Source organism: Erinaceus europaeus, chromosome 6, assembly GCF_950295315.1.
Source record: "Erinaceus europaeus chromosome 6, mEriEur2.1, whole genome shotgun sequence".
In the NCBI taxonomy this organism is placed as follows: domain Eukaryota; kingdom Metazoa; phylum Chordata; class Mammalia; order Eulipotyphla; family Erinaceidae; genus Erinaceus; species Erinaceus europaeus.
The window spans coordinates 72,916,060-72,944,043 of NC_080167.1; the positions used below are offsets into that span (position 1 = coordinate 72,916,060).

The window sequence follows — 27,984 nt, forward strand, 5'->3', positions numbered from 1 at the left end:
TGCTGAGCTCTGGCTGATGGTGGTGCTGGGGATTGAATCTGGGACCTCAGAGCCTCAGGCAGGAGAGTCTGTTTGCAGAACCACTGTGCTGTGTCCCCAGGCTGCCACAGCAAGACTTTTAACCTAAAACCTGAACTGTTTTAAAAAATAAACACTTGGTTTGTTTGCTGCCAACCACATGGCCTGTCTAGGGAATGTAGGAGAGACTAAGCCTGGGCTCTGCTCTGTGGTGCGAGGTCAGCCCCTGGGCCTCAGCCCCTGAAACCTGAACTCGGGGGACACACTGACACTCGGGGAAACACTTCTTCTAGCATTTGCCCTTCTTCCGTCGCCAGTCAACAGTGTCAGGTTGAGTCTGATGTAAAGTTTCGAGACCTCCTTTGAATCTGGAGAGGTGGCAGTCGTTGACTATGTGGGTCATAGTCTGTCTGTAGCCGCAGGGGCAGTTCGGGTCGTCTCTGGCTCCCCAGCGATGGAACATAGCGGCGCACCGGCCATGGCCTGTTTGATAGCGATTGAGGAGGGCCCAATCATAACGTGCTAGGTCAAAGCCGGGTTGACGCTGTGATGAGGTGTTTGTTCTTTACCTCAGCTGACTGCCAACTCTTTTTCCAAGAGACTGGAACAGAGAAGTTCAGTGTAGGCATAGGGGACCAGATTGGGTGACGAGACGTCAAGTGTTGGACAGGGTGGGCGAAGATATCCGCGTATATTGGCAGGTCCGGTCGAGCGTAGATGTGGGAAATGAACTTAGATGATGCTGCATCCCGACGAATATCTGGCGGGGTGATGTTGCTAAGAACTGGCAGCCATGGAACTGGGGTGGAACGGATGGTTCCAGAAATTATCCTCATGGAGGAATATAATTTGGAATTGACCAAGTGGACATGGGGGCTACGGAACCATACTGGGGCACAGTATTCTGCAGTGGAATAGCATAATGCCAGAGATGATGATCGTAGTGTGGAAGCGCTCGCACCCCAGGAGGAGCTGGCCAGTCTTGCAATGATGTTATTCCTCGCGCCCACCTTTGCTGCAGTTTTTATGAGATGTTCGTGAAATGACAGAGTGCGATCGAGAGTAATGCCAAGATAGACTGGCTGGGCTTTGTGCCGGATTCTCGTATCACCAAGCTGCACATTAAGCTCACGCAAGGCCGAGGCATGGTGTAGATGGAAAACAGATGATACCGTTTTTGCAGTGCTAGGGATTAGTCGCCATTTTTTACAGTAATCAGATATCAGAGACATGTCTTCCGTGAGTGTTTCCTCGAGGATGTCGAACTTGGATGCCTGAGTTGCACAGCAGATGTCATCGGCGTAGATGAACTTCCTTGAAGAAGTTTCTGAGAGGTCATTGATGTAAATATTAAATAGCGTAGGAGCCAGAACAGAGCCCTGGGGGAGGCCACTTGAGACAGGTCTCCATCTGCTAGACTTGTCACCCAGATGCACCCGGAATCTTCTGTTTTGGAGAAGAAACGATATAGTGTTGGCCACCCATGGAGGTAGGCATCTTGAGATGTTGACTAGGAGACCACGGTGCCAGACCGTGTCATAGGCTGCTGTGAGATCAACAAAGACAGCACCCGTCTTTAAATTCTTCTGGAATCCATTTTCAATGTAAGTTGAGAGGACCAGGACTTGTTCGCAGGTAGATCTTCCTGGGCGGAAACCAGCTTGGGCGGGTGATAGGAATTTCTCTGTAAGAGGAGAAATACGTGACAGAAGCAGCCTCTCAAGGAGTTTGTAACACACAGAGAGGAGAGAAATTGGTCTATAGCTGGCGGCCAGTGTTGGGTCTTTCACTGTAACTCGGGGACACACTGACACCCACAAGTCCGTACCGTTCCTCAGCTGAGGGCCATGTTTGAAGATCGCCGGGTGACTGCACAGGTGCAAGGCTGCCTCACGGACCCACAGAGGTGGGTCTGGGACTGTCACCCTCTCGACCGTGAAACGGCGCCTGTGCAGCTAGGGTGCCGGCTTGGGGGGAGGCACAGGGGGGCACGAGGGCAAAGGTGCAGCCATCCCGGAGTTGCTCTGTGGAGTTCCAGGCTGGCCCTTTGCCGGCGTGGTCCCAGAGGCTGACTGCTGGCCTGCCGGAAACTCCCTTCCCTTGGGGCGGCTCTCAGGATTCTGGGGGCAGAGAGAGGTGCGATTAGATGCCCCCAACCACCTGCACACACAGGCACAGGGAGTCTCCCCACAGGTCAGGAGCCCCTTCCCCGTGAGCCTGCCCTGCACACACAGACACAGAGACGTCTGAGACCCCCAGGTCAGGAGCCCCCTGCCCCATGAGCCTGCCCTGCACAGGCAGACACAGAGACATCTGAGACCCCCAGGTCAGGAGCCCCCTGCACCATGAGCCTGCCCCGCACAGGCAGACACAGAGACGTCTGAGATCTCCAGGTCAGGGCCCTCTAGGAAGTGGCCGCTGTGACTTCCCAGAAGCGGGCGTGACTTCAGTGAGGTCATGGGGGGGGGGGGGAATGGCTCCCGGCTTCTATTTTTAACCACTTATAAAGCTCTGCCTTGTGGTTCAGAGACAGCGGCGGGGAGAGACGTCTCTCCCAGGCGGTGTGGCCGCAGCTCCAGGATGGAGGGAGGTTTCAGGCGCTGGGGCGGCTAATCTTTGAGGGGGGCTGGCTCAAGGCAGGGCCTCAGGGTTCCCAGCCCTGCCCTCCCCCCAGACCAGAGCCATGCCCCCAGCTGGGGCCCCTGGGCGGGGCTGTACAGCCGGGTGCTTTTTGCCACCTGCTCTGTCCACGAGAAATGGGGGCCGTCTGCAGTGTCACGTGCTGCTCCCATGGGGGCCGCCAGTCTGGACATCACTGTGGCCCTCCAGACAGAGGTCCCCTCTGAGGACTGGCCTGTGGGGGCTGCAGGCAGGTCTCGACTGCGGGGACCCCCGTCCCTGGCTCTCCCAGTGGGTGCTGGCTCCTGGGGGTGTCCCTGCAGAGACTGTTTCTCTGGAACTTTCTTCCTGCTTCACCTGGACCCTCCCCCACAGTCTGTGTGTGACTCCCCAAACACACACACAGGCGGGGGAGACACTTCGCCCACATGCAGCTCCGGTCCCAAGCCTCCACCCTTCCGAGAACCCCCACCCGGCCCGAGGGGCCCGAGCTGCGGGCAGGTGCCAGGAGGCCAAAGCGCTGGTCCCGCAAGCGCCGCAGGCCCCGCCCCTGCCCGCATAGCCACGCCCACAACGCCTCTCCCCGGCAGGCCCCGCCCATTACCTTCCCGTCCGCGGCCCCGCCCCCTCCCACAGGCCCCGCCCAATCCCGGCCTCTGTCCCCGTCAGGCCCCGCCCCACCTGTCAGGCCCCGCGCCGGCCCCGCCCCAGGGGAGGAATTTCCCAGGCCCGTGCCTCCGCCCCGCGCACCGAGAAAGGGGAAATGGCCTGGGGGGGCGCTGAGTCAGGGTGCTGGGGCTCAGTCAGCCGCGCGGGCGGGCCGCGGGGACGCCAGGGGACAGCCGCTGTGCTCCCAGGGGCGCCTGCTGGTAAGCCGTGCTGGGGCTTGGGGGTGCTGATCGCAGTCCCCCCGGGCTGGGGGGGGTCCTGGAGAATCTGCCTGGCGGTGGAGGGGTTCCTGTGCTCAGTACTCCTGGCTGTAGTGGAGGGGTTCCTGTGCTCAGTACTCCTGGCCGTGGCGGAGGGGTTCCTGTGCTCAGTACTCCTGGCCGTGGCGGAGGGGTTCCTGTGCTCAGTACTCCTGGCCGTGGCGGAGGGGTTCCTGTGCTCAGTACTCCTGGCCGTGGCGGAGGGGTTCCTGTGCTCAGTACTCCTGGCCGTGGCGGAGGGGTTCCTGTGCTCAGTACTCCTGGCCGTGGCGGAGGGGTTCCTGTGCTCAGTACTCCTGGCCGTGGCGGAGGGGTTCCTGTGCTCAGTACTCCTGGCCGTGGCGGAGGGGTTCCTGTGCTCAGTACTCCTGGCCGTGGCGGAGGGGTTCCTGTGCTCAGTACTCCTGGCCGTGGCGGAGGGGTTCCTGTGCTCAGTACTCCCGGCTGTGAGGGAGGGGTTCCTGTGCTCAGTACTCCTGGCTGTGGTGGAGGGGTACCTGGGCTCAGTACTCCCGGCTGTGAGGGAGGGGTTCCTGTGCTCAGTACTCCCGGCTATGGTGGAGGGGTTCCTGTGCTCAGTACTCCTGGCTGTGGTGGAGGGGTCCCTGTGCTCAGTACTCCTGGCTGTGGTGGAGGGGTCCCTGTGCTCAGTACTCCTGGTTGTGGTGGAGGAGTTCCTGGGCTCAGTACTCCCAGCTGTGAGGGAGGGGTACCTGGGCTCAGTACTCCTGGCTGTGGTGGAGGGGTACCTGGGCTCAGTACTCTGGGCAGGGGGGTGCTGGTGGTTCCTGGGCTCAGTATCCCTGTCCTGTGGAGGGTACTGTGCTCAGTACTCCCGGCTGTGGGGTGGCCTCAGTACCTGGGCTGGGCTGGGGGTCCCTGGGCACCGGCACTGGCGGAGGCTTCTGGAAAGCACCTTTCCCAGCCCCTCCCCTCCTCCCGCTGGCGGAGCGGGTGCCCACCCCACCCCGGGGACCCCCCGGCCTCTCCGTGGGGCAGGAGGCGGGGCACACAGGGACAAGGCTGTCCACAGGTGTACCTGGGGGTGCTGTACTCAGTACTCTGCAGGCATTCCCAGGGGTGCTGGACTCAGTACTCTGCAGGCATCTCGGCTGGGGGTTGTCAGAGGGCTGGGGAGGGCAGCACAGAGAGGCCTCAACTGGTGGCCACACCTGGGCCACATCTGGAAGGGCTCCCGTAGGAGGCCCTGCTCTGGCACCCACGGTGGCCCTGCTCTGTGACTCCCACGGTGGCCCTGCTCTGACACCCACGGTGGCCCTGCTCTGTGACTCCCACGGTGGCCCTGCTCTGTGTGACTTCCACGGTGGCCCTGCTCTGTGACACCCACGGTGGCCCTGCTCTGAGTGACACCCACGGTGGCCCTGCTCTGTGACACCCACGGTGGCCCTGAGGCTCCGCAGGAGTGGCTGAGGTGCTGAGGGACATGTGGGCTGGGTGTGGGGGCAGGTCTGTGTCTGCGCTGCAGGCAGCGAGTGACTGCGGGCACTTGCCGGACCGGGCGGCGGCTGTTCACCTGCTGCTCACGTGCCGCCCGGCTCCTGGTGGCTCCTGGTGGCCGCCGTCCGCACTCGCCCGGCCCTCTCGTCACGGCTGTGCCCGGTGAGGAGCTTCCGGGTACGGACCGGGCGGAGGGGCAGCCTGGGGCGGGGGTTTCTGCGGGGCTTTCTGAGGGACCCAGGCGCGCACGGCACAGGCACCCGCCTCTCCCGGCTGAGTCCCCGCGGGACGGGCTGCGCGTCCGGCTCCCTCGCTCAGCACTGTGGTTGCTTCCTGCTCGTTCTCCTCTTTCTCTTTCGGGAGCTTCATCTTCGGTCCAGCCCACCACGTGACCCCTCGGGGCCTGGAAGCTTCTGGCAGCGGGTTGTGCGTTAGGCCCTCTGTCCCAGCCTTGTGCTGTCCGGCGCTAGTGCAGCCAGGTGGCCGGCGAGAGCCCAGTGTCCAGCCGCGGACCTCAGAGGTTCCTCCCAGGCGGCGTCTGAGGGCCCGAATCACGTCTCCTCAGAGCCTGGGGCTTCAGAGAGGGAGCTTCCTTCCTCTGCCTGTGGGCACTGCGGTGTGAGGCTTCCGGGCCACTCACTCATCTCTGCCGTAGATGCCATCTGGCAGACACCGCTGTGAAGAGCCGGAGCTCCAGAGAGAGAGAGAGAGAGAGCGCCACAGACCAGTGCAGATAAGAGGCCGCCTCTCAGCCCGCACAGAGAGAGAGAGAGCCACAGACCAGTGCAGATAAGAGGCCGCCTCTCAGCCCGCACAGAGAGAGAGAGAGAGAGAGCCACAGACCAGTGCAGATAAGAGGTTGCCTCTCAGCCCGCACACACACACACAGAGAGAGAGAGAGAGAGAGAGCGCGAGCCACGGACCAGTGCAGATAAGAGGCCGCCTCTCAGCCCGCATGGGCCCTGAGGTGGGGCTGCGGGGTGAGAGGCTTCAGGGGTGAGAGGCTGAATCGTTGGCTCCCATGGGAGGGAGGAGGCCCCCCGAGTGGCCACAGCTCAGCCAGACCCTCAGGCTGCAGGGAGCTCAGCTGCCCGATGGTCGTGTTTCGCGCCTCTGAAACAGGAACCGGCCTCAGCTCCGCTTGGCTCTCTGGGGGCCTGGGTGAGGCTGTGGCTCTCACACCTGGCTGATGCTTCTGAGGGCCTGAGGCGTCTCTCACAGTGTGCAGGCTACCCCACTGTGCACACCTTCAGTTCCATCCCTCTGTGCCCACACCCCGGGGTGGCGGTGGTGGTGGTGGAGGTGGAGGTGGTGGTGGTGGTGGGGGTCTTTCCCAGTAGCTCACCCAGAGTCCAGGGGCAGCTCACCCAGGGTCCAGGGGCAGCTCACCCAGAGTCCAGGGGCAGCTCACCCAGAGTCCAGGGGCAGCTCACCCAGAGTCCAGGGGCAGCTCACCCAGAGTCCAGGGGCAGCTCACCCAGGGTACAGGGGCAGCTCACCCAGAGTCCAGGGGCAGCTCACCCAGGGTCCAGGGGCAGCTCACCCAGAGTCCAGGGGCAGCTCACCCAGGGTCCAGGGGCAGCTCACCCAGGTCCAGGGGCAGCTCACCCAGATCCAGGGGCAGCTCACCCAGATCCAGGGGCAGCTCACCCAGAGTCCAGGGGCAGCTCACCCAGGGTCCAGGGGCTACCCCCGCCCTGGGAAGTGCTGTGTGCCCACATGGCTGCTGGCTCCCGTCTGCCCGAGTCAGGGCACATGAGCCCCTCTGAGGTGCCGGCTTCGTCCTTTAGCAGGAGGGAGACTCTGGCCTCCTCCGCTGTCTCCCTGGAGAGTCCCCGGCGCGCGCACACACACACACACACACACACACACCTGTCCCCATGGTCAGCGCCCTGTCCCCGGGCCCCAGTGTCCGTGCCCCTCGTTCACTGTGCGAGCTGAAGGCCGCCTTCTCCCCAGGCTGCCGGCGGCCCCAGGATGGAGCGTGCGGGCACGTGCGGTGACCCCAGGGAGGAGCTGGACCTGCTGCTGACACACGTGCACGTGTCCGACGTGCTGGACATCATGGAGAGCCTGTACTGCGGCGAGGAGACGGCGGCGCCGGAGCCCGGCTCCAGGACCTCGCGCCAGGACAGTCACCAGGACCAGGGGCACTCGGACCCCGTCCTGCTCAGCGCTCCGGAGCGGCCCGGGCCGGCCTCGGTCAGGTACGGCACCGTGGACGACCTGCTGGCCTTCGCCAACCACATCTCCAACGCTGCCCAGCGGCTGTATGGGCACCGATGCCAGGAATCTGGGATCCTGCTGAACATGGTACGTTCCCACCTTCCGGGTGAGCTTCCCCTGGGGCTGCGGCTTCAGGGTCTGCACAGTGGTACCTGGGCTTGGTTTAGACCAGCTGCCAGACCTGACTTTTCAGAAAGCTGAGGTCCCTCCCTCCCTCCCTCCTTCCTTCCTCCCTCTCTCCTTCCTCCTTCCTTCCTCCTTCTTTCCTCCTTCCTTCCTCCCTCCCTCCCTCCCTTCCTTCCTCCCTCCTTCCTCTCTCCTTCCTCTCTCCTTCCCTCCTTCCTCCTTCCCTCTTTTCCTTCCTTCCTTTCTTTCTCTTTTCCTTCCTTCCTTTCTTTTCCTGCCTCCAGATTTATTGCTGTGGTTTGGTGCCAGCACTATGAATTCACTGTTCCTGGTGGCCATTTTTTCCATTTTTATTGGGTTGGACAGAGAAATTGAGAGGGAAGGGATGATGGAGAGGGGAGAGACAGAGAGAGAGAGAGAGAGAGAGAGAGAGACACCTGCAGACCTGCTTCACTGCCCATGAAGCAGACCTGCCGCAGGTGGGGAACGGGAGCTTGAACCCAGGTGCTTGTCCTTAGCACTGTGTATGCTTAACCAGGTGCAGCACTGCCTGGCCCTCGGAGGCCAGGTCTCTAAGAATGGCTTTCATGTTAGAGATGCAGAGAGAGGCATTCACGGAAGGCTCCAGTTCAGTGGACGTGGCTCCGTCGTTACTCCACAGACAGGCAGGCGAGGAGGAGTGTGTTGTGACTCGGTGACTCACTGAAAAGCCCCATCACACGAGAGGCTCCGGAGAACCCACCGCGGGCAGCACCTCCTGCCTTCCCCGACGGCCACGTCCGGGCACGGCACAGCGGACCGGCTGCATCCTGGTTCGCAGGGGTGTAGTTTGCGGACTCACTCTTGAGCTGGCAGGGTCTGAGTGACAAGCGAGAGGTTCTTAGTCACCCCAAGTATGCGACCGGCCTCTGCAAAGCATCTGACACTGTTGTCACAGCGGGGGCCGGTGGCACACCTAGGCGTGCCTCTCTGGGCCGAAGGTGAGCGTGGGCGCTGGCTGGAGATGACCCTGTTTTTAAAAAGAGCGAGCAGGCGGTGAGCTGCAGAGCCTGTTTACGGAGGAGCACCACGGGCTCTGATTTGGTGGATCCGACGGGGGCCGCAGGGAGGTGAGCGCTGGGTGAGGAAGGTTTGCACCAGCCTGGGCTGAGGGCGGCGTTTTCTCAGCGGCCGCATTCCTGCAGCTGAAGGCGTCACGGTGATGCGGGTCAGCTGTGCCTGAATGGCCGGTGTGTCCAGCCGTTGTCTGATGCTCGGAGCAGGATCCACTCCATGTAGTCGCGCCACTAGCCGCCCTCCGCTGTTTGCCGCTTAAGGGCCTTGCTTTACTTTGGGGACAATTCTTCTGCATGGGAGAATCAGGAGACTCTGATTTTCTTTCTTAATTTTCTTTTCAACTTTTTTTTTTTCCCTCCAGGGTTATTGCTGGGCTGGGTGCCTGCACCATGAATCCACCGCTCCTGGAGGCCATTGTTTTCCCCCTTTTGTTGCCCTTGTTGTAGCCTCGTTGTGGCTATTATTATTGCCATTGTTGATGTCATTGTTGTTGGCTAGGACAGAGAGAAATGGAGAGAGGAGGGGAAGACAGAGAGGGGGAGAGAAAGACAGACACCTGCAGACCTGCTTCACCACCTGTGAAGCGACTCCCCTGCAGTTGGGGAGCTGGGGGCTCGAACCGGGATCCTTACGCTGGTCCTTGCACTTTGCGCCACCTGCGCTTAACCCGCTGCGCTACCACCCGACTCCCTCTTTTCAACTTTTTAAAAACTTTATTTATTATTGGATAGAGACAGAGAGAAATTGAGAGGGGTGGGTGGAGATGGAGAGACAGAGACACACCTACAGCCCTGCTTCCCCCCTGCGGGTGGGGGTTGGGGGCTTGAACCTGGGTCCTTGTGCGCTGTGACATGTGCGCTCAGTCAGGTGCGCCACCATCTGGCCCCCGGAGATAATCTGACCTTCCTCCAGAGACTCAAAGTAGAGGAATGTGGCTCCAAGTAGCACACATGCCTGTCACCAGAAACTCCTACTTGGGTGTTTTTACTCTCTAATCAATTCTTGTGTTTCCTTAATTGGGCATTTCATTTGTTCATTGATTTATTTTTGCCTGCAGTCACTGGGCCTCAGTACCAGCACTATGGATCTACCGCACCCCCACTTCCATTTTATTGGACAAGACAGAGAGAAATTGAGAGAGGAGGGGGAGGTAGAGAAGGAGAGAGACAGAGAGACACCTGCAGCCCTGTTTCCCCACTCGTGCAGCTTTCCCCCTGTAGGTGGGGACCGGGAGCTTGAACCCAAGTCCTTGTGCTTAGTACTACGAGTGCTTAACTGGGTGCCCCATTGCCCAGACCCTTAATTGGGTATTTTGAAGAAAAACAGGAAGAGTCAGCAAGCACCATGCAGCTGCGTTGGAGTTCCCGCCCTGTGCGACGGGCCGGGGAGCTGAGAGAATTCCCTGGGGCTGCACAGGAGGGTTGGGAACCTTAGGGAATGCAAGGAGATGACTTCCCAGATGTTTTCTGGGAAAGAAAAAACCTGATGAGAATAACGCAGAGAAACTAAGATTAAAAGGAAGTGAAAGTGATGAGGTTGACATGGGATCTGCCCGGAGCCTGAGACCGTGCTGTGCACAGAGCATCTGGGAGTCACACACTTTAACAGGGCGCTGCTCTTTATTCCTTTCTGGCTTATTTATCGAATAGAGAGCCAGACACCGAGAGAAAGGGGGAGACAGAAAGGGAAAGAGAAACAGAGAGACACCTGCAGCCCTGCCTCACCACTCGTGAAGCTTTCCCCCTGCAGGTGGAGACCCGGGCCTCGAACCTGGGTCCTTGGGCATGGTGATCTGTGGACTCAACCAAGCATGCCCCCACCCAGTCCTGACAACTGTGCTCTGTCTCCATTTTCCTTTTTTTTTTTTTGCCTCCAGGTTGTCACTGGGGCTCAGTGTTGGTACTAGGCATCCAGCACTCCCAGCAGCCACTTTTCTTTTTTTGGACAGAGAGAAGTTGAGAGGGGAGGGGGAGATAGAGAAGGGGAGAGACAGAGAGACACCTGCAGCCCTGCTTCACCCCTCGCAAAGGTTGCCTTGAACCCGGGTCCATTTGCACTGTAACAGGGTGCTCAGCCAGGTGCGCCCCCACCTGGTCCCCACTTGTTGGTTTTTAAATGACCAAGAAGCATGAGACGCCTGTCAGTGAGAGTCAAAGCAGAGAGGGCAGCAGCCTTAGCACCACAGTGTCAGCCGAGTCTCTGGGGTGAGGCGACTGCAGCCAGGCGGGGCTGCTCTGAGGGCCGGTCTCCTTGTGCACTGAGGCCACAGGGCTGGCCGGGGCCCTGCGTGCCAGATGTGTTTGCTGGGGGCTAGGGAGGGAGCCTGGACGGCGCCATCCTGCCACGTGCTGCCTGCTGTGTGCAGACAGGAGTAACAGGGTGCAGGGGCTAGTGCAGCCCGGCCGGTGCAGCTAGACAGGATCTCATAGGCTGGGAGGGTGGCGGGGAAGGGAGATGGTATTCTGGGCTTGTAACCGGGAGCCAGCAGAGATGCAGATGCAGGGACCAGTGCGTGCTCAGGGCTGGACACGGAGGCTGAGAGCTCAGGGCTGGACACGGAGGCTGAGAGCTCAGGGCTGCACACGGAGGCTGAGAGTTCATGGCTGGACACGGAGGCTGAGAGTTCAGGGCTGGACACGGAGGCTGAGAGCTCAGGGCTGGACACGGAGGCTGAGAGCTCAGGGCTGGACACGGAGCCTGAGAGTTCAGGGCTGGACACAGAGGCTGAGAGTTCAGGGCTGGACATGGAGGCTGAGAGTTCAGGGCTGGACACGGAGGCTGAGAGTTCAGGGCTGGACAACGGAGGCTGAGAGCTCAGGGCTGCACACGGAAGCTGAGAGCTCAGGGCTGGACACGGAGGCTGAGAGCTCATGGCTGGACAACGGAGGCTGAGAGCTCAGGCTACACACGGAGGCTGAGAGCTCAGTGCTGCACACAGAGGCTGAGAGTTCAGGGCTGGACACAGAGGCTGAGAGTCCATGGCTGAACACGGAGGCTGAGAGTTCAGGCTACACACGGAGGCTGAGAGTTCAGGCTACACACGGAGGCTGAGAGTTCAGGGCTACACATGGAGGCTGAGAGTTCAGGCTACACACGGAGGCTGAGAGTTCAGGGCTGGACACGGAGCCTGAGAGTTCAGGGCTGGACACGGAGGCTGAGAGCTCAGGGCTGGACACAGAGGCTGAGAGTTCAGGGCTGGACATGGAGGCTGAGAGCTCAGTGCTGCACACGGAAGCTGAGAGCTCAGGGCTGGACACGGAGGCTGAGAGCTCAGGGCTGGACACAGAGGCTGAGAGTTCAGGGCTGGACATGGAGGCTGAGAGCTCAGGGCTGCACACGGATGTTGGGTGGTTGCCGTCTCCCCCTGGCTTCTTCTTATCCATGTGCCTATGTGGGGATTTGCTGATCCAAGAGAGCACCGGCTCGGGAAGAAGTACCCTCAGGCTATCCCGGCACATGGAGGCTGAGAGCTCAGGGCTGGACACGGAGGCTGAGAGTTCAGGGCTGGACACGGAGGCTGAGAGTTCAGGGCTGGACACGGAGGCTGAGAGTTCAGGGCTGGACACGGAGGCTGAGAGTTCAAGCTACAGACGGAGGCTGAGAGTTCAGGCTACACATGGAGGCTGAGAGTTGAGGCTACACACGGAGGCTGAGAGTTCAGGGCTACACATGGAGGCTGAGAGTTCAGGCTACACACGGAGGCTGAGAGTTCAGGCTACACATGGAGGCTGAGAGTTGAGGCTACACACGGAGGCTGAGAGTTCAGGGCTACACATGGAGGCTGAGAGTTGCGGCTACACACGGAGGCTGAGAGTTCATGGCTGGACACGGAGCCTGAGAGTTCATGGCTGGACACGGAGGCTGAGAGTTCAGGGCTGGACACGGAGGCTGAGAGCTCAGGGCTGGACACGGAGGCTGAGAGCTCAGGGCTGGACATGGAGCCTGAGAGTTCAGGGCTGGACACAGAGGCTGAGAGTTCAGGGCTGGACATGGAGGCTGAGAGTTCAGGGCTGGACACGGAGGCTGAGAGTTCAGGGCTGGACAACGGAGGCTGAGAGCTCAGGGCTGCACACGGAAGCTGAGAGCTCAGGGCTGGACACGGAGGCTGAGAGCTCATGGCTGGACACGGAGGCTGAGAGTTCAGGCTACACACGGAGGCTGAGAGCTCAGTGCTGCACACAGAGGCTGAGAGTTCAGGGCTGGACACAGAGGCTGAAAGTTCATGGCTGAACACGGAGGCTGAGAGTTCAGGCTACACACGGAGGCTGAGAGTTCAGGCTACACACGGAGGCTGAGAGTTCAGGGCTACACATGGAGGCTGAGAGTTCAGGCTACACACGGAGGCTGAGAGTTCAGGGCTGGACACGGAGCCTGAGAGTTCAGGGCTGGACACGGAGGCTGAGAGCTCAGGGCTGGACACAGAGGCTGAGAGTTCAGGGCTGGACATGGAGGCTGAGAGCTCAGTGCTGCACACGGAAGCTGAGAGCTCAGGGCTGGACACAGAGGCTGAGAGCTCAGGGCTGGACACGGAGGCTGAGAGTTCAGGGCTGGACATGGAGGCTGAGAGCTCAGGGCTGCACACGGAGGCTGAGAGTTCAGGGCTGGACACGGAGGCTGAGAGCTCAGGGCTGGACACGGAGGCTGAGAGTTCAGGGCTGGACACGGAGGCTGAGAGTTCAGGGCTGGACACGGAGGCTGAGAGTTCAAGCTACAGACGGAGGCTGAGAGTTCAGGCTACACATGGAGGCTGAGAGTTGAGGCTACACACGGAGGCTGAGAGTTCAGGGCTACACATGGAGGCTGAGAGTTCAGGCTACACACGGAGGCTGAGAGTTCAGGCTACACATGGAGGCTGAGAGTTGAGGCTACACACGGAGGCTGAGAGTTCAGGGCTACACATGGAGGCTGAGAGTTCAGGCTACACACGGAGGCTGAGAGTTCAGGGCTGGACACGGAGCCTGAGAGTTCAGGGCTGGACACGGAGGCTGAGAGTTCAGGGCTGGACACGGAGGCTTGAGTTCAGGGCTGGACACGGAGGCTGAGAGTTCAGGGCTGGACACGGAGGCTGAGAGCTCAGGGCTGCACACGGAGGCTGAGAGCTCAGGGCTGGACACGGAGGCTGAGAGTTCAGGGCTGGACACGGAGGCTGAGAGTTCAGGGCTGGACACGGAGGCTGAGAGTTCAAGCTACAGATGGAGGCTGAGAGTTCAGGTTACACATGGAGGCTGAGAGTTGAGGCTACACACGGAGGCTGAGAGTTCAAGCTACAGACGGAGGCTGAGAGTTCAGGTTACACATGGAGGCTGAGAGTTGAGGCTACACACGGAGGCTGAGAGTTCAGGGCTACACATGGAGGCTGAGAGTTCAGGCTACACACGGAGGCTGAGAGTTCAGGCTACACATGGAGGCTGAGAGTTGAGGCTACACACGGAGACTGAGAGTTCAGGGCTACACATGGAGGCTGAGAGTTCAGGCTACATACGGAGGCTGAGAGTTCAGGGCTGGACACGGAGCCTGAGAGTTCAGGGCTGGACACGGAGGCTGAGAGTTCAGGGCTGGACACGGAGGCTTGAGTTCAGGGCTGGACACGGAGCCTGAGAGTTCAGGGCTGGACACGGAGGCTGAGAGCTCAGGGCTGCACACGGAGGCTGAGAGTTCAGGGCTGGACACGGAGCCTGAGAGTTCAGGGCTACACACGGAGGCTGAGAGTTCAGGGCTACACACGGAGGCTGAGAGTTCAGGCTACACACGGAGGCTGAGAGTTCATGCTGGACACGGAGCCTGAGAGTTCAGGGCTGGACACGGAGGCTGAGAGCTCAGGGCTGGACACAGAGGCTGAGAGTTCAGGGCTGGACATGGAGGCTGAGAGCTCAGTGCTGCACACGGAAGCTGAGAGCTCAGGGCTGGACACAGAGGCTGAGAGCTCAGGGCTGGACACGGAGGCTGAGAGTTCAGGGCTGGACATGGAGGCTGAGAGCTCAGGGCTGCACACGGAGGCTGAGAGTTCAGGGCTGGACACGGAGGCTGAGAGTTCAGGGCTGGACACGGAGGCTTGAGTTCAGGGCTGGACACGGAGGCTGAGAGTTCAGGGCTGGACACGGAGGCTGAGAGCTCAGGGCTGGACACAGAGGCTGAGAGTTCAGGGCTGGACACGGAGCCTGAGAGTTCAGGGCTACACACGGAGGCTGAGAGTTCAGGGCTACACACGGAGGCTGAGAGTTCAGGCTACACACGGAGGCTGAGAGTTCATGCTGGACACGGAGCCTGAGAGTTCAGGGCTGGACACGGAGGCTGAGAGTTCAGGTCTGGACACGGAGGCTGAGAGTTCAGGTCTGGACACGGAGGCTGAGAGCTCAGGGCTGGACACGGAGGCTGAGAGTTCAGGGCTGGACACGGAGGCTGAGAGTTCAGGGCTGGACACGGAGCCTGAGAGTTCAGGGCTGCACACGGAGGCTGAGAGCTCAGGGCTGGACACGGAGGCTGAGAGCTCAGGGCTGGACACGGAGGCTGGGAGTTCATGGCTGCACACGGAGGCTGAGAGTTCAGGGCTGAAGCAAACACACTACAATGGGCCACGCTGAACCTCCTGAACATTGCTGGTTACCTGTGATAATTGTTGGAGTTTTCGTTCCTGCTGACGACGGGGGTGTGAATCACAGACCCCCTTGTGTATTCAGCCCTGCATTGAGTGGTTCGCTCCTCCGCACCTCTGCCAGCCCCTCTGCAGAGCGGGGACATGAGCACTGAGTCCTTGGACTGCTGTGTGGACATGAGCCATGTGGCCCGCTTACACGCGGTGGCTGGTGCATGCCTCTGGTGCCCCTTCCTGCGATGCCACCACATCTCACAGGTGGCACCATGCCACTCCTCTCCTCAGGGCCCGTCCCTCCTGTGTGAGGCCATGCTGGTGGCAGTGTGGGCCCCTGGCCACACCCCAGGACTCGCTGGTGCCAGCCCTCACCGGGAGCTGGACCCTGCCGCACATGCACGCGCTGTGTGACTGGCAGGAGGGTTGGAGACCGCGCCTGGGGAGCCTGGGGAGCTGCCCCGCCGCTGCATCTGCTCACCCCGCATCTGCTCGCCCCGCACAGACAAACGCCACCACTCCCAGGCGCCATGTCCTCTCTCTCAGTACCGAGCCTTCCCTCCAGTAGCTGTGGTGTTCTGGGGAGTCGAGGCTCAGGGGCCAGATGGCAGGGGGCAGCAAGGTCATAGAGGCCCCGAGCTGCTTGCTGGGCTTCTAGAAAGGAGAGGAAGGTAGGGGAGGAGGAGGGGAAAGGAAGATGGAGGGGAAGGGAGGAAAGAAGAGGAGGAGAGGAGGAGGTGGAAGAGGGGAGAGGAGAGGGGGAGGAGAGGAGAGGAGAGGAGAAGGGGAGGGGAGGAGAGGAGAGGGGGAGGGGAGGAGAGGAAGAGGAGGAAGAGGAGGAGGAGTGGAGGAGGGGAGAGGAGAGGGGGAGATGAGAAGAGGAGAGGAGGAGGAGGAGTGGAGGAGGGCAGAGGAGAGGGGGAGGGGAGAGAAGAGGAGGAGGAGGAGAGGAGAAGAGGAGGAAGAGGAGGAAGAGGAGGGCCTCCCATCCCACCTGTACCTAGGGCCGCCCCTCATGGCCAGCCACTAGCTCTGCATTGAGCTCGCCCTCACAGACCCTCCCGCTCCTAGCTGCCCTCCCCCGGCACCGGGAACAGTGACAGGCGACACACGTGAGTAGGTGACTAGTAGGACCAGAACTGGCCGCCTCGTCAGAGTTTCCCAGAGTCTCCGCGCTCAGCGGACTCCTGCTCTGAGTAGCAGCTGTGCCAGCTGACGGGCCTCCGGTCGGAATCTGCGAGGAATCCGGTCGGCGCAGCGGCTGGGCTGGTACGACCTGCTTTGCAGCCTTAGTCACAGCTCTTGCAGAAGGGACTTTTTTCTATTGTTGTTGTTGTTATTATTATTACCTCCAGGATTATCACTGGGGTTTGGTGCCTGCACTACAAATCCACTGTTCCCAGCAACCATCTTTTCCCCATTTTTTCCCCCTTTCTACTTTTATTTGACAGGACAGAGAGAAACTGAGAAGGGGACGGGGAGATAAGAGAGGGAGAGAGATACCTGAGGTCCTGCTTCACCACTCATGGAGTACCCCTTGCAGGTGGAGCAGGGGCTCGAACCCAGGTCCTTACACATGGTGATATGTATGCTTAAGCAGATGCGCCACCGACCGACCGCCCCCCCGAAGCGATTTTAGGTTTGGTTTGTCCATGAATCATTCACAGCTGGGTGGGCATTCCCACTGGCAACGAGCTTTGTTGTAATTTAACTTAAAAAGGGCTTTTGGTTGGGCGCTGCTGCGGTGTGTGAAAGGATTCACAGTGTGGAGCCGGGAACAGGCTTAAACAACACGAGGTGTGTTAGGGTGAAACAGGTAAAAGGCAAAAATAAGCAGCTGTCATCAGGGGTTAAGAGTTCGCCAGGCCCATAAAGTCTGAGTGTAGCTGTCAGAAGTTTAGTCCCATCAGATGAACAGTTATCAGCTGAGGTAAAGGTTGCTCATGGCTGCAGAAGGTCTGAAAGGTCACCGGCCACCGAGTCTCACATGTTCGGTTCCCAGGAGAGGCAGCCATGGTGGGTACCTGGGGCGTCTCCGCCGAGATGCTTCTGACCAGGAGAAGCTGCAGCAGCCGAAAGGGGCGGCCTGCTCCCAGCCCCGCTGTTCACCTTCCCTTCTCTGTGTCCCGCCGGGGCTGCCGCCACTCCTGTGCTGACAGCCCCAAACTCCTGTGGGGTCTCACAGAGCTCCTCTCCCCTCTCCTGTGGAGGCTCTGGGACAGTCCCTGCACACGGTCACCCAGAGGGGCCGGCCCGCCAGAGGAGTGCAGGCTGGAGCAGCGGCCTCCACCGGGGTCCTGGCCGCACGCTCACCCCCGGCGTGCTCTGTCCTAGGTGATCGCCCCCCAGAACGGACGTTACCAGATCGACTCAGACGTGCTCCTGGTGCCCTGGAAGCTCACCTACCGGAGCATCGGCTCTGACTTCATCCCCCGTGGTGCCTTCGGCAAGGTGTACCTGGCGCAGGACATGAAGACGAAGAAGCGGATGGCGTGCAAGCTGGTGTGTGCTCTGCGTGTACATGTGTGTGAGTGTGTGAGTGTGTGTGAGTGTGTGTAAGTGTGTGTGAGTGCATGAGTGTGTGTGTGCTCTGCGTGTACATGTGTGTGAGTGTGTGAGTGTGTGACTGCGTGAGTGTGTGCTCTGCGTGTACATGTGTGTGAGTGTGTGTGCTCTGCGTGTACATGTGTGTGACTGTGTGTATGTGTGAGAGTGAGTGTGAGTGTGTGTGTGTGTGTGAGTGTGTGTGTGTGATTGTGTGAGTCTGTGTGAGTGTGTCTCTGCTCCAGGGTTATCACTGGGGCTTGGTGCCTGCACTACAAATCCACTGCTCCTGGAGGCCATTTTCCCCATTTTGTTGCCCTTGTTGAAGTTGTTATTGTTGTTATTGATGTTGTTGTTGTATAGGACAGAGAGAAATGGAGAGAGGAGGGGAAGACAGACAGGGGGAGAGAAAGACAGACACTTGCAGACCTGCTTCACTGCCTGTGAAGCGACTCCACTGCAGGTGGGGAGCCGGGGGCTCGAACCAGAATCCTTATGCCAAACCTTGCGCTTTGCGCCATGTGTGCTTAACCTGATGCACTGTTATCCAGCTCCCCTACTCATGCATTTTACATAGCCTTCCAGAAAGTTTCTAGAATTGCTTTTCCCCCCCTCTGTGCTGTGCCGTGGCCTGTGTCTCTGCATGTGGCCTGTGTCTCTGCACCGTGGCCTGTGTCTCTGCATGTGGCCTGTGTCTCTGCATGTGGCCTGTGTCTCTGCACCATGGCCTGTGTCTCTGCCCTGTGGCCTGTGTCTGCACTGTGGCCTGTGTCTCTGCATGTGGCCTGTGTCTCTGCACCGTGGCCTGTGTCTCTGCATGTGGCCTGTGTCTCTGCACCGTGGCCTGTGTCTCTGCATGTGGCCTGTGTCTCTGCCCTGTGGCCTGTGTCTCTATACCATGGCCTGTGTCTCTGAACTGTGGCCCATGTCTCTGCATGTGGCCTGTGTCTCTGCACCATGGCCTGTGTCTCTGCATGTGGCCTGTGTCTCTGCCCTGTGGCCTGTGTCTCTATACCATGGCCTGTGTCTCTGCACTGTGGCCCATGTCTCTGCATGTGGCCTGTGTCTCTGCATGTGGCCTGTGTCTCTGCACCGTGGCCTGTGTCTCTGCCCTGTGGCTTGTGTCTGCACTGTGGCCTGTGTCTCTGCCCTGTGGCTTGTGTCTGCACTGTGGCCTGTGGCTCTGCACCGTGGCCTGTGTCTCTGCATGTGGCCTGTGTCTCTGCACCGTGGCCTGTGTCTCTGCCCTGTGGCTTGTGTCTGCACTGTGGCCTGTGTCTCTGCACCGTGGCCTGTGTCTCTGCATGTGGCCTGTGTCTCTGCACCGTGGCCTGTGTCTCTGCCCTGTGGCTTGTGTCTGCACTGTGGCCTGTGTCTCTGCACCGTGGCCTGTGTCTCTGCATGTGGCCTGTGTCTCTGCACCGTGGCCTGTGTCTCTGCCCTGTGGCTTGTGTCTGCACTGTGGCCTGTGTCTCTGCACCGTGGCCTGTTTCTCTGCATGTGGCCTGTGTCTCTGCACCGTGGCCTGAGTCTCTGCTCTGTGGCCTGTGTCTGCACCATGGCCTCTGTCTCTGCCCAGTGGGGTGGGTGCGGCATGCAGGCTTCCCGTGGGCAGCTGAGTATCTTCTCTGTGTCTCAGATCCCGGTGGAGCAGTTCAAGCCCTCGGACGTGGAGATCCAGGCCCGCTTCCAGCACGAGAACATCGCCGAGCTGTACGGGGTGGTGCTGTGGGGCGAGACGGTGCACCTGTTCATGGAGGCGGGCGAGGGGGGCTCCGTGCTGGAGAAGCTGGAGAGCTGTGGGCCCCTGCGTGAGTTCGAGATCATCTGGGTGACCAAGCACGTGCTCAAAGGACTGGATTTCCTGCACTCCAAGGGGGTGATCCACCATGACATCAAGCGTGAGTGGCCCCCGACCTCACGTGTGAGGGTCTGTCCCCCTGACATCAGGCGTGAGTGGTCTTCCCTCCAACATCAGGCGTGAGTGGCCATGACTGACCCTCCCCTGACATCAGGCGTGAGTGGCCATGAGTGACCCCCAACATCAGGCGTGAGTGGCCATGACTGACCCTCCCCTGACATCAGGCATGAGTGGCTTTCCCTGCCAAGAGGCGTCTGCGGGGGCCCTTCAATCTGTTCTAATTTGGAATCATTGTTCTAAATAACTTAAAAACAAATTTATGACCTGATTAAGTGCACACTGCACAGTTTGCATGGACCTGGGTTCGAGCCTCCGCTCCCCACTTGCAGGGGGATCTTCACGAGTGGTGACGCAGGGCTGTGGGTGTCTCTCTGTCTCTCCCTCTCTCTCTCCTCCCCTGTGGATGTCTCTGTCCTGGCCAATCAAATCAATGAAGTTACAAGAAGCAGCTGTGGGTAACGAGCGTGCCCGCCCACCCGCCCTGGACAGGGCTTCACGGGGACCTCGCGTTCCTTTGCAGCCAGCAACATTGTCTTTACGCCCACAAAGGCCGTGCTGGTGGACTTTGGCCTGAGTGTTCAGATGACAGAAGACATCTATTTCCCTAAGGACCTTCGAGGAACAGAGGCAAGTGTATCCTCACAGGATGGCCAACGTCGTGTTCAAGGAAAAAGAATGTTTGGGCCTGGGAGAGCAGATGCTCCTGCCTGACGCTCCGAGGGCCCGGGTTCTGTCCCCAGCACCGCCATCAGCCAGAGCTGAGCAGGGCTTTGGGGAAATAATAATAAAGGCAGGGGAGGCAGCATTATGGTTCTGCAAACAGACTCTCCTACCTGAGGCTCTGAGGTCCCAGGTTCAATCCCCAGCACCACCAGCAGCCAGTGCTAAGCAGGGCTCTGGGCTCTCTCATTCTCTCTCTCTCCTTCCTTCCTTCCTTCCTCTTATCTAATCACCCACCTCTCATCTGTCTTTCTCATTAAGTGAATAATTGATATATTACAATGAAACAGACTCTCCTGCCTGAGGCTCTGATGTCCCAGGTTCAGTCCCCAGCACTGTCAGCCAGAGCTGAGCAGAGCTCTCAGGAAAAACATAAAAGAAACATAAAATCTGTGAAGTTGTTGGGGAAAAGACAAAGGGGTGAGACTAGGTTGTGGGGGACAGAGACTAGGCTGTGGGGGACAGAGACTAGGCTGTGGGGGACAGAGACTAGGATGTGGAGGACAGAGACTAGGATGTGAGGGACAGAGACTAGGATGTGGGGGGACAGAGACTAGGATGTGGGGGACAGAGACTAGGATGTGGGGGACAGAGACTAGGATGTGGGGGACAGAGACTAGGATGTGGGGGATAGAGACTAGGATGTGGGGACAGAGACTAGGATGTGGGGGACAGAGACTAGGATGTGGGGGACAGAGACTAAGATGTGGGGGACAGAGACTAGGATGTGGGGAACAGAGACTAGGATGTGGGGGGACAGAGACTAGGATGCGGGGGACAGAGACTAGGATGTGGGGGACAGAGACTAGGATGTGGGGGACAGAGACTAGGATGTGGGGGATAGAGACTAGGATGTGGGGACAGAGACTAGGATGTGGGGGACAGAGACTAAGATGTGGGGGACAGAGACTAGGATGTGGGGGACAGAGACTAGGATGTGGGGGACAGAGACTAGGATGTGGGGGACAGAGACTAGGATGTGGGGGACAGAGACTAGGATGTGGGGGACAGAGACTAGGCTGTGGGGGACAGAGACTAGGCTGTGGGGGACAGAGACTAGGATGTGGGGGACAGAGACTAGGATGTGGGGGACAGAGACTAGGATGTGGGGGACAGAGACTAGGATGTGGGGGACAGAGACTAGGATGTGGGGGACAGAGACTAGGCCGTGGGGGACAGAGACTAGGCTGTGGGGGGAACACAGACTTGGCCTGAGGCAGTGTGGAAGCTGCCCCCTGACCATCTGCCCAGGGCCTCCTGGCCCAGGCCCTTCCCTCCATGGGGAACGTCCCTCAGGAACAGCTTCAGGCCGCACCTTGGCCAGGCCAGTCATGGGAGGCAGTCAGCGGCAGCCCTCGGTGGAGCTGGTGGGTGGGTTGCACAAAGGGTGACTGCAGTCCCCAAGTCATTTCAGAGCAGGAATCTGTCGGCCTCCTCCTCGCTTCCTCAAAGCAGACACTTCCCGCAGCGGAGGGACCTTCCCTGGTGTCACTGGTGACCACAAACTGCTGCAGGGGTCTTGACAGACCTCCCGGGACGGAATCGCACGGCTGCAGTCTGTTGTTACAAAGACCGTGTTTAGTCGGTGGACGGCATGAATGTCTGTCACAGAAGCACAGCGGTGACTAGGCCGCAGTCTTGTCCACGGCTTTATTACTCGTTCTGAGAGCTGTTGTGGCATGTCTGGCTGAGTCAGAAGTTCACATATCTGACATTCTCCCGTTTCCTGGAGCCGTTTGAGACAGAGACTCTGGCCTCAAAGATGGAAACACCACTGTCTTCCCAGCAAGTGAGCAGCTGGACAGATGTGTGCTCTCTGTAGATGTCTAGAAGGAAAAGCATGTGAGCGAGATAAGAGAGGATGAGTTGTGTAACTGCATGGAATGTCCGGGCCGAGCTATTCGCAGCACGTAGATGCTCTGCTTTTTGTTTTGTTCATGGCAGGCCCGAGACTGAGCCCAGGGCCTTGTGCAGGGGAGGCGTGCACTCTGCCAGCTGAGCCAGCTCCCCACCCACCCCCCACCCCCCACGCCGGCAGACGCCTTTTTAGGAAGCTCTGGACTCGCTCTGGTGTTCACAGAGGTTCCTGTGTCCAGCCAGCACTTGCTGGGGGCCCGCTGCTCACTCATGAGCTGACGTTCGCAAGCGGCCAAGGAACGTGGAGCCGGGTGGCGCAGCACCCCTGGCCTCCAGGGAGAAGCCGTGTCCAAACCCGGCAGCTCCGGCGCTGCTTCAGGGAAAGTCTGGGAGCAGCAGCTCAGTTTCGCCTGAAGATTGTGTTTCTCAGGAAGATTGTGAGCCAGCTGGCCGGAAGTGAGCAGCAGGGTCAGGACAGGGCGGCGGGCCGCTGCGCCAGCTTTGCAGCCACGTCTTTTCCTGGTTACTCTTGGAGATTCCCAGGCACGCTGGGCCCTTCTCCACACTCCAGTGACAGAGACACCCGGGAGTGCCAAGTGGGCTCAGAAGCCATCTGCTGCACCTGTGCCTGTGTACCCAGGCGAGAGTTTACACACGGGGCAGGGGCAGAGGGGTCACATGAGTTCTTATGTCAGAACAGAAACTGGAACTCTTGGGGACAGATCCTGACAGCACTGCGGTTTTAGGCTTAGGACTTCAGAAACCAAAGGTCACAGATGCACTGACATGTCACTTGACTCCTGGGCTGCTGGGTGGGTACAGGCAGAAGTGAACAGCTGTTTCCAGAGCCAACTCTTCTTCTTATTATTATCTTTACTGGACAGAGAGAAATTGAGAAGGGAGGGAGACAGAGAGACCCCTGCATCCCTGCTTCATCACTCACAAAGCTTTCCTCTGCAGGTGGGGGTCAGGGGCTTGAACCCGGGTCCTTGCACACTGTAATGAGTGAGCTCACCAGGTGCACTCCACCTGACCCCAGAAGTGACTCGTTAGGGTTCCTTTTTAAAGAATATTTATTTGGGTAGAGACAGAGAAATTGTCAGCGGGTTAAGCACACATGGCGCAAAGCGCAAGAACCAGCATTAGGATCCTGGTTCGAGCCCCCGGCTCCCACCTGCAGGAGAGTCGCTTCACAGGTGGTGAGGCAGGTCTGCAGGTATCTGTCTTTCTCTCCCCCTCTCTGTCTTCCCCTCCTCTCTCCATTTCTCTTGGTCCTATCCAACAACAACAACGTCAATAATAATTACAACAATAAAACAACAAGGGCAACACAAGGGAATAACTAAATATTAAAAAAAAACTAAAAAAAAAAAAAGAAATTGAGAGAGGAGGGTAGATGGAGAGGGATCACCACTCGTGAAGCTTTGCCCCTGCTGGTGGGGACCAGGGGCTTGAACCTGGAACCTTGTGCACTGTGATGAGAGCGCTTAACCAGGTGCCCCCACCAGCCCCTCAAAGTCTCTCTGGCAACTTTATATATATATTTAATATTTATTTATTTCCTTTCGTTGTCCTTGTATTATTGTTGTAATTATTAATGTTATTGGTGTCATCGTTGTTGGGTAGGACAGAGAAAAATGGAGAGAGGAGGGGAGACAGAGAGGAAGGAGAAAGACACCTGCAGACCTGCTTCACCGCCTGTGAAGCGACTCCCCTGCAGGTGGGGAGCCGGGGGCTCGAACCGGGATCCTTACGCCGGTCCTTGTGCTTTGCACCACCTGCGCTTAACCCGCTGCGCTACCGCCCGACTCGTGGCAACTTTATATTTTAAGTCTTTGTCTCCCAAGAGAGTTACCGCCCTCAGGTCTCTCCCACCTTCAACACTGCAGGTGATCAGGGCTTTGCCAGCGTGTCTTTCTTTCTCCGTTCCTCCCCTCCTTTCTTCTTCCCAAAGCAATGCTCAGCTCTGGCTGTTGGTGATGCCGGGCTGAACCCGGGAACTGTGCCCCGCCTCTCCGCTGGCCTTCCTACCCAGGTGTTGGTATTTGAGTAGAAGAACAGCTCCTTGCCTGGTGCTGTGCAATGCCCGTGACGGGAGCCTGGGTGCTTGCTGGTGCCGGCCCCTGTGGTCCGGCCTGTCGCCTGCCACGTGGCGTGTGCAGAAGGCCTTTGGAAGCATGTCCCCAGCAGCAGGGACATCTGGGCCAGCCCCCCAAGACTGCACACTGTCCCCCCTCAGGGCACGGCGGGCGGGCGGGTGGTGGGCATTCCCCAGGGCTGCGGGGAGCAGGTGCGGTGGGGGTGGAGGGGCTGCTGCCCTGGGGTGACGGCCGCTGTGTCGCCCAGATCTACATGAGCCCGGAGGTGATCCTGTGCCGTGGCCACTGCACCAAGGCCGACATCTACAGCCTGGGCGCCACCCTGATCCACATGCAGACGGGCACCCCCCCCTGGGTGAAGCGCTACCCCCGCTCGGCCTACCCCTCCTACCTCTACATCGTGAGTGGGGCGGGGAAGGAGGGCACGTGGGCAGTTCCCACCTGGGGAACCTCCTTCTCTGTAGGGACACCTTGTAGCAGCCGGGGTTCTGGGGTCCTGAGGGGGAGCCTGGGGTCCTGAGGGGGAAGCCTGGGGTCCTGGGGGTCCTGAGGGGGAGTCTGGGGTCCTGAATGTCCTGAGGGGGAGCCTGGGGGCCTGGGGGTCCTGAGGGGGAGTCTGGGGTCCTGAATGTCCTGAGGGGGAGCCTGGAGGCCTGGGGGTCCTGGGGGAGCCTAGGAGGAGTCTGGGGGGTCTGGTGGGGTCCCAGGGGAGCCTGGAGGGTCTGGGGGTCTAGGGGAGCTTGGGGAGCCCACTACAGTGTGAGGGAGCAGGGCCTCCAGCATCAGTTACTTATTTATAGACAGAGGCAGAAGAGGGGGGAGAGAGACCACACGGCAGAGAAGCTTCCTTCAATGTGCTGGGGGCCGGGCTCGAACCCAGGTCACACATAGCAAAGTGCTGCTGTCCTCTGAGCTACCCCCGCCCCGTAGTGGGAATCCGACTGAGGGGCCTGTGCCTCAGCACCCAGCTTCCCCGTGCCTGGGGCTCCTGACAGCAGGCCTCACCCGTCTGGGCAGAACTTCCAGAGAGAGAGAGAGGGAGAGAGAGAGAGTGAGAGGGAGAGAGCGAGAGGGAGAGAGAGAGAGCGAGAGAGAGAGAGAGAGAGAGAGAGAGAACGCGAGAGAGAGAGTGAGAGAGAGAGGGAGAGAGCGAGAGAGAGGGAGAGAGCGAGAGAGAGCGAGAGAGAGAGAGCGAGAGAGAGTGAGAGAGAGAGAGATGGAGAGAGCGAGAGAGAGGGAGAGAGCGAGAGAGAGAGAGAGGGAGAGAGAGAGAGCGCAAGAGAGAGAGCGAGAGAGCCAGAGCGAGAGGGAGAGAGAGAGAGAGAGAGAGAGAGAGGGAGGCGGACGGACCTGAGGCTTCCTCCAGTTTGGTGGGCACCACACTCAAACCCGAGTCATGCCAGGATAAAGCTGTGCACCACCTCAGGGAGCTCTCCCCCTGGCCACAGTCTGTGCAGAGGAAGTCATATGTCTCTGAGCACTTTCCATGGACAAAAACAATAAAATAAAATGACTCCGGGTGGGGGGTGCCCTGGAGAAGCTGGGATATGTCTGCCGTGGGGGAGGCAGGGTGGTCGGGGTCCCTTCCTCTGGGGTGTCCTCCCTGGGGTGCCCGGCCTGTGCTGAGGGGGGTGTCCTCCCTGGGGTGCCCGGCCTGTGCTGAGGGGGGTGTCCTCCCTGGGGTGCCCGGCCTGAGCTGACGGGGGTGTCTTCCCTGGGGTGCCCGGCCTGAGCTGACGGGGGTGTGTCTCAGATCCACAAGCAGGCCCCCCCACTGGAGGACATTGCGGGGGACTGCAGCCCCGGCCTGCGTGGCCTGATGGAGGCCGCCCTGGAGAGGAACCCCAACCTGCGGCCGCCGGCTGCCGACCTGCTGAGGCACGGTGCCCTACACCCGCCCCGGGAGGACCAGCCGCGCTGCCAGAGCCTGGACTCGGCCCTCCTGGAACGGCAAAGGCTGCACGGCCGCCAGGAGCCGGCACTGCCAGAGAATACCGCGGGTAGGCTGCTCAGACCCCCCAACCTGGCGCTGGGGCAGCCCGTGCGAGCCCCCCGGTGGCCGTGGGCTCTGACTGGCCGCTGGCACTCGGACCCGCGTGTCCCAGTGTGTGGCCTGGCCCAGCGCGTTCAGAGACCAGACGAGGCCGGGCTGAGGGGCTTCTCCAGGCTGCTGGCCCCTGCCTCCTGCCTGTCTTCCTTCCTCCCTCTTTCCCTCCGTACCTTCCTCCTTTCTCCTTCCTTCCTTCCTTCCTTCCTTCCTTCCTTCCTTCCTTCCTTCCTTCCTTCCTCTGTTCCTTCCTCCTTTCTTCCTTTCCTCCCTCTTTCTCCTCCCTTCCTCCTTCCTTTCCTCCTTCCTTCCTCTGTTCCTTCCCCTCCTTCCTTTCCCCCCTTTCTCCTTCCTTCCTTCCTTCCTTCCTTCCTTCCTCCTTCTTCTTTCTTCCTTTCCTCCTCCCTTCCTCTGTTCCTTCCTTCCTCCTTCCCCCCCCCCCCCCTTTCCTCCCTCCCTATTCCTCCTCCTTTCCTTTCTGTGTGCTCATTGCAGATGTGTCCCCCTGGCCACTGGCTTCAGTCTCCAACGTTCCCTTTTCAGATTCCTCCTGCACTGGAATCACGGAGGAGTCAGAGGTGCTGCGGAGGCAACGCTCTCTCTACATAGACCTGGGGGCGCTGGCCGGCTACTTGAGCCTGGTGCGGGGGCCCCCGACGCTGGAGTACGGCTGAGTGAGGCCGGTGAGGCTGGTGAGGCTGGTGAGGCCGGTGAGGCTGGTGAGGCCGGTGAGGCTGGTGAGGCCTCCACCCCCAGCCCCTCTGTGGCGGCTCAGGGCTCTGCCATGTCAACTGCCACGTTCTCCCCGACTGGTGAATGTTCACCCCTCCAGCGTGTGGGGAGCTGCCCGGGGCCGACACATCTCACCGTCCTCGCTTCCATCTCCGGTGGCTCCGAACGTCCGGGAGGCTGTGAGTTCCCAGAAGAGCCATTTCCGGGCTGGTTCCGCTCACTGTGCAGTCTGCCCAGATCCTAAAAACAACCCGAGACGATCTGGTGGCCTGTGATGGTCCTGTTGGCTTTGGTTCCAGCCTGGGGTCTCCGTTTAACTCAGGAGCCACTTTGTGTGCGCCGCTGTCTGTAGGGCCTCATCTAAAGTCTCTCACAGCGGTCAACAAGACTGGACAGCTAGCTGGACAGCGTCCTCACGGTGGTGGCTGCTGAGTGGGCCGCCCCCGCAGACCCTGGTGGCAGGCGCTGTCATGTTCCTATGGAAACGGTTGTGGAGTACGTGCTATGCCTCAGACATTTGAAACGTCATGTTTTGAATGTGAATAAAACTGTGTGAACCACATAATTTCTGTACATCCCAAAGGATGACACTGTGACCTCTAAAGAAAATAACACACGTGTAAATTCTTAACAGAGCTGCTTTAATCCTTCAAGCCACCTCCTCTGAGCACCATCTGTGGAAACGCCATACCGTGTATGTCTTCCGCTGGATGCCTGCCTGACTCTCCCTCACACCTATTTTTAACACGATGTGTCAGGATACTCCTACTTAAAGCGGGTTTTGAAATCATGCAAATGAAACCAACACTTGCCCAATATCGTTGGCCAGATCAACTGAATAAATGTAGTATTTTTGCCTTACTTGCCGTGAGGAACGTTATTCTCCGTTTGCTCTGGGGATGGTGGGGCTAAAAGGAGTCAGGACCTAACAGGCCAGAGGAGAAGGTGTGTCCCAGGAGGAAAACACTGTTTTCTTGTTCTCAGCCTCTGTCATGTTGCTGTCGCCCTTGGGTGGCCTGGATGGCGCCTGGTCCCTGGGCGCTGAG

General features: G+C 59.5%; 1 protein-coding gene across 1 annotated transcript; it reads left to right on the top strand.

Moving 5' to 3' along the window:
* Window positions 1-3,386: 3,386 nt before the first annotated feature.
* On the top strand, window positions 3,387-27,799 carry MAP3K8 (mitogen-activated protein kinase kinase kinase 8). The gene is made up of 8 exons (XM_060192522.1): window positions 3,387-3,506; window positions 6,984-7,337; window positions 17,353-17,520; window positions 19,202-19,463; window positions 20,004-20,110; window positions 24,407-24,559; window positions 25,913-26,159; window positions 26,750-27,799. Exons 2-8 carry the CDS (start codon window positions 7,002-7,004, stop codon window positions 26,878-26,880), a joined length of 1,404 nt encoding a protein of 467 aa, XP_060048505.1. The 5' UTR covers window positions 3,387-3,506; window positions 6,984-7,001; the 3' UTR covers window positions 26,881-27,799.
* Window positions 27,800-27,984: the final 185 nt, after the last annotated feature.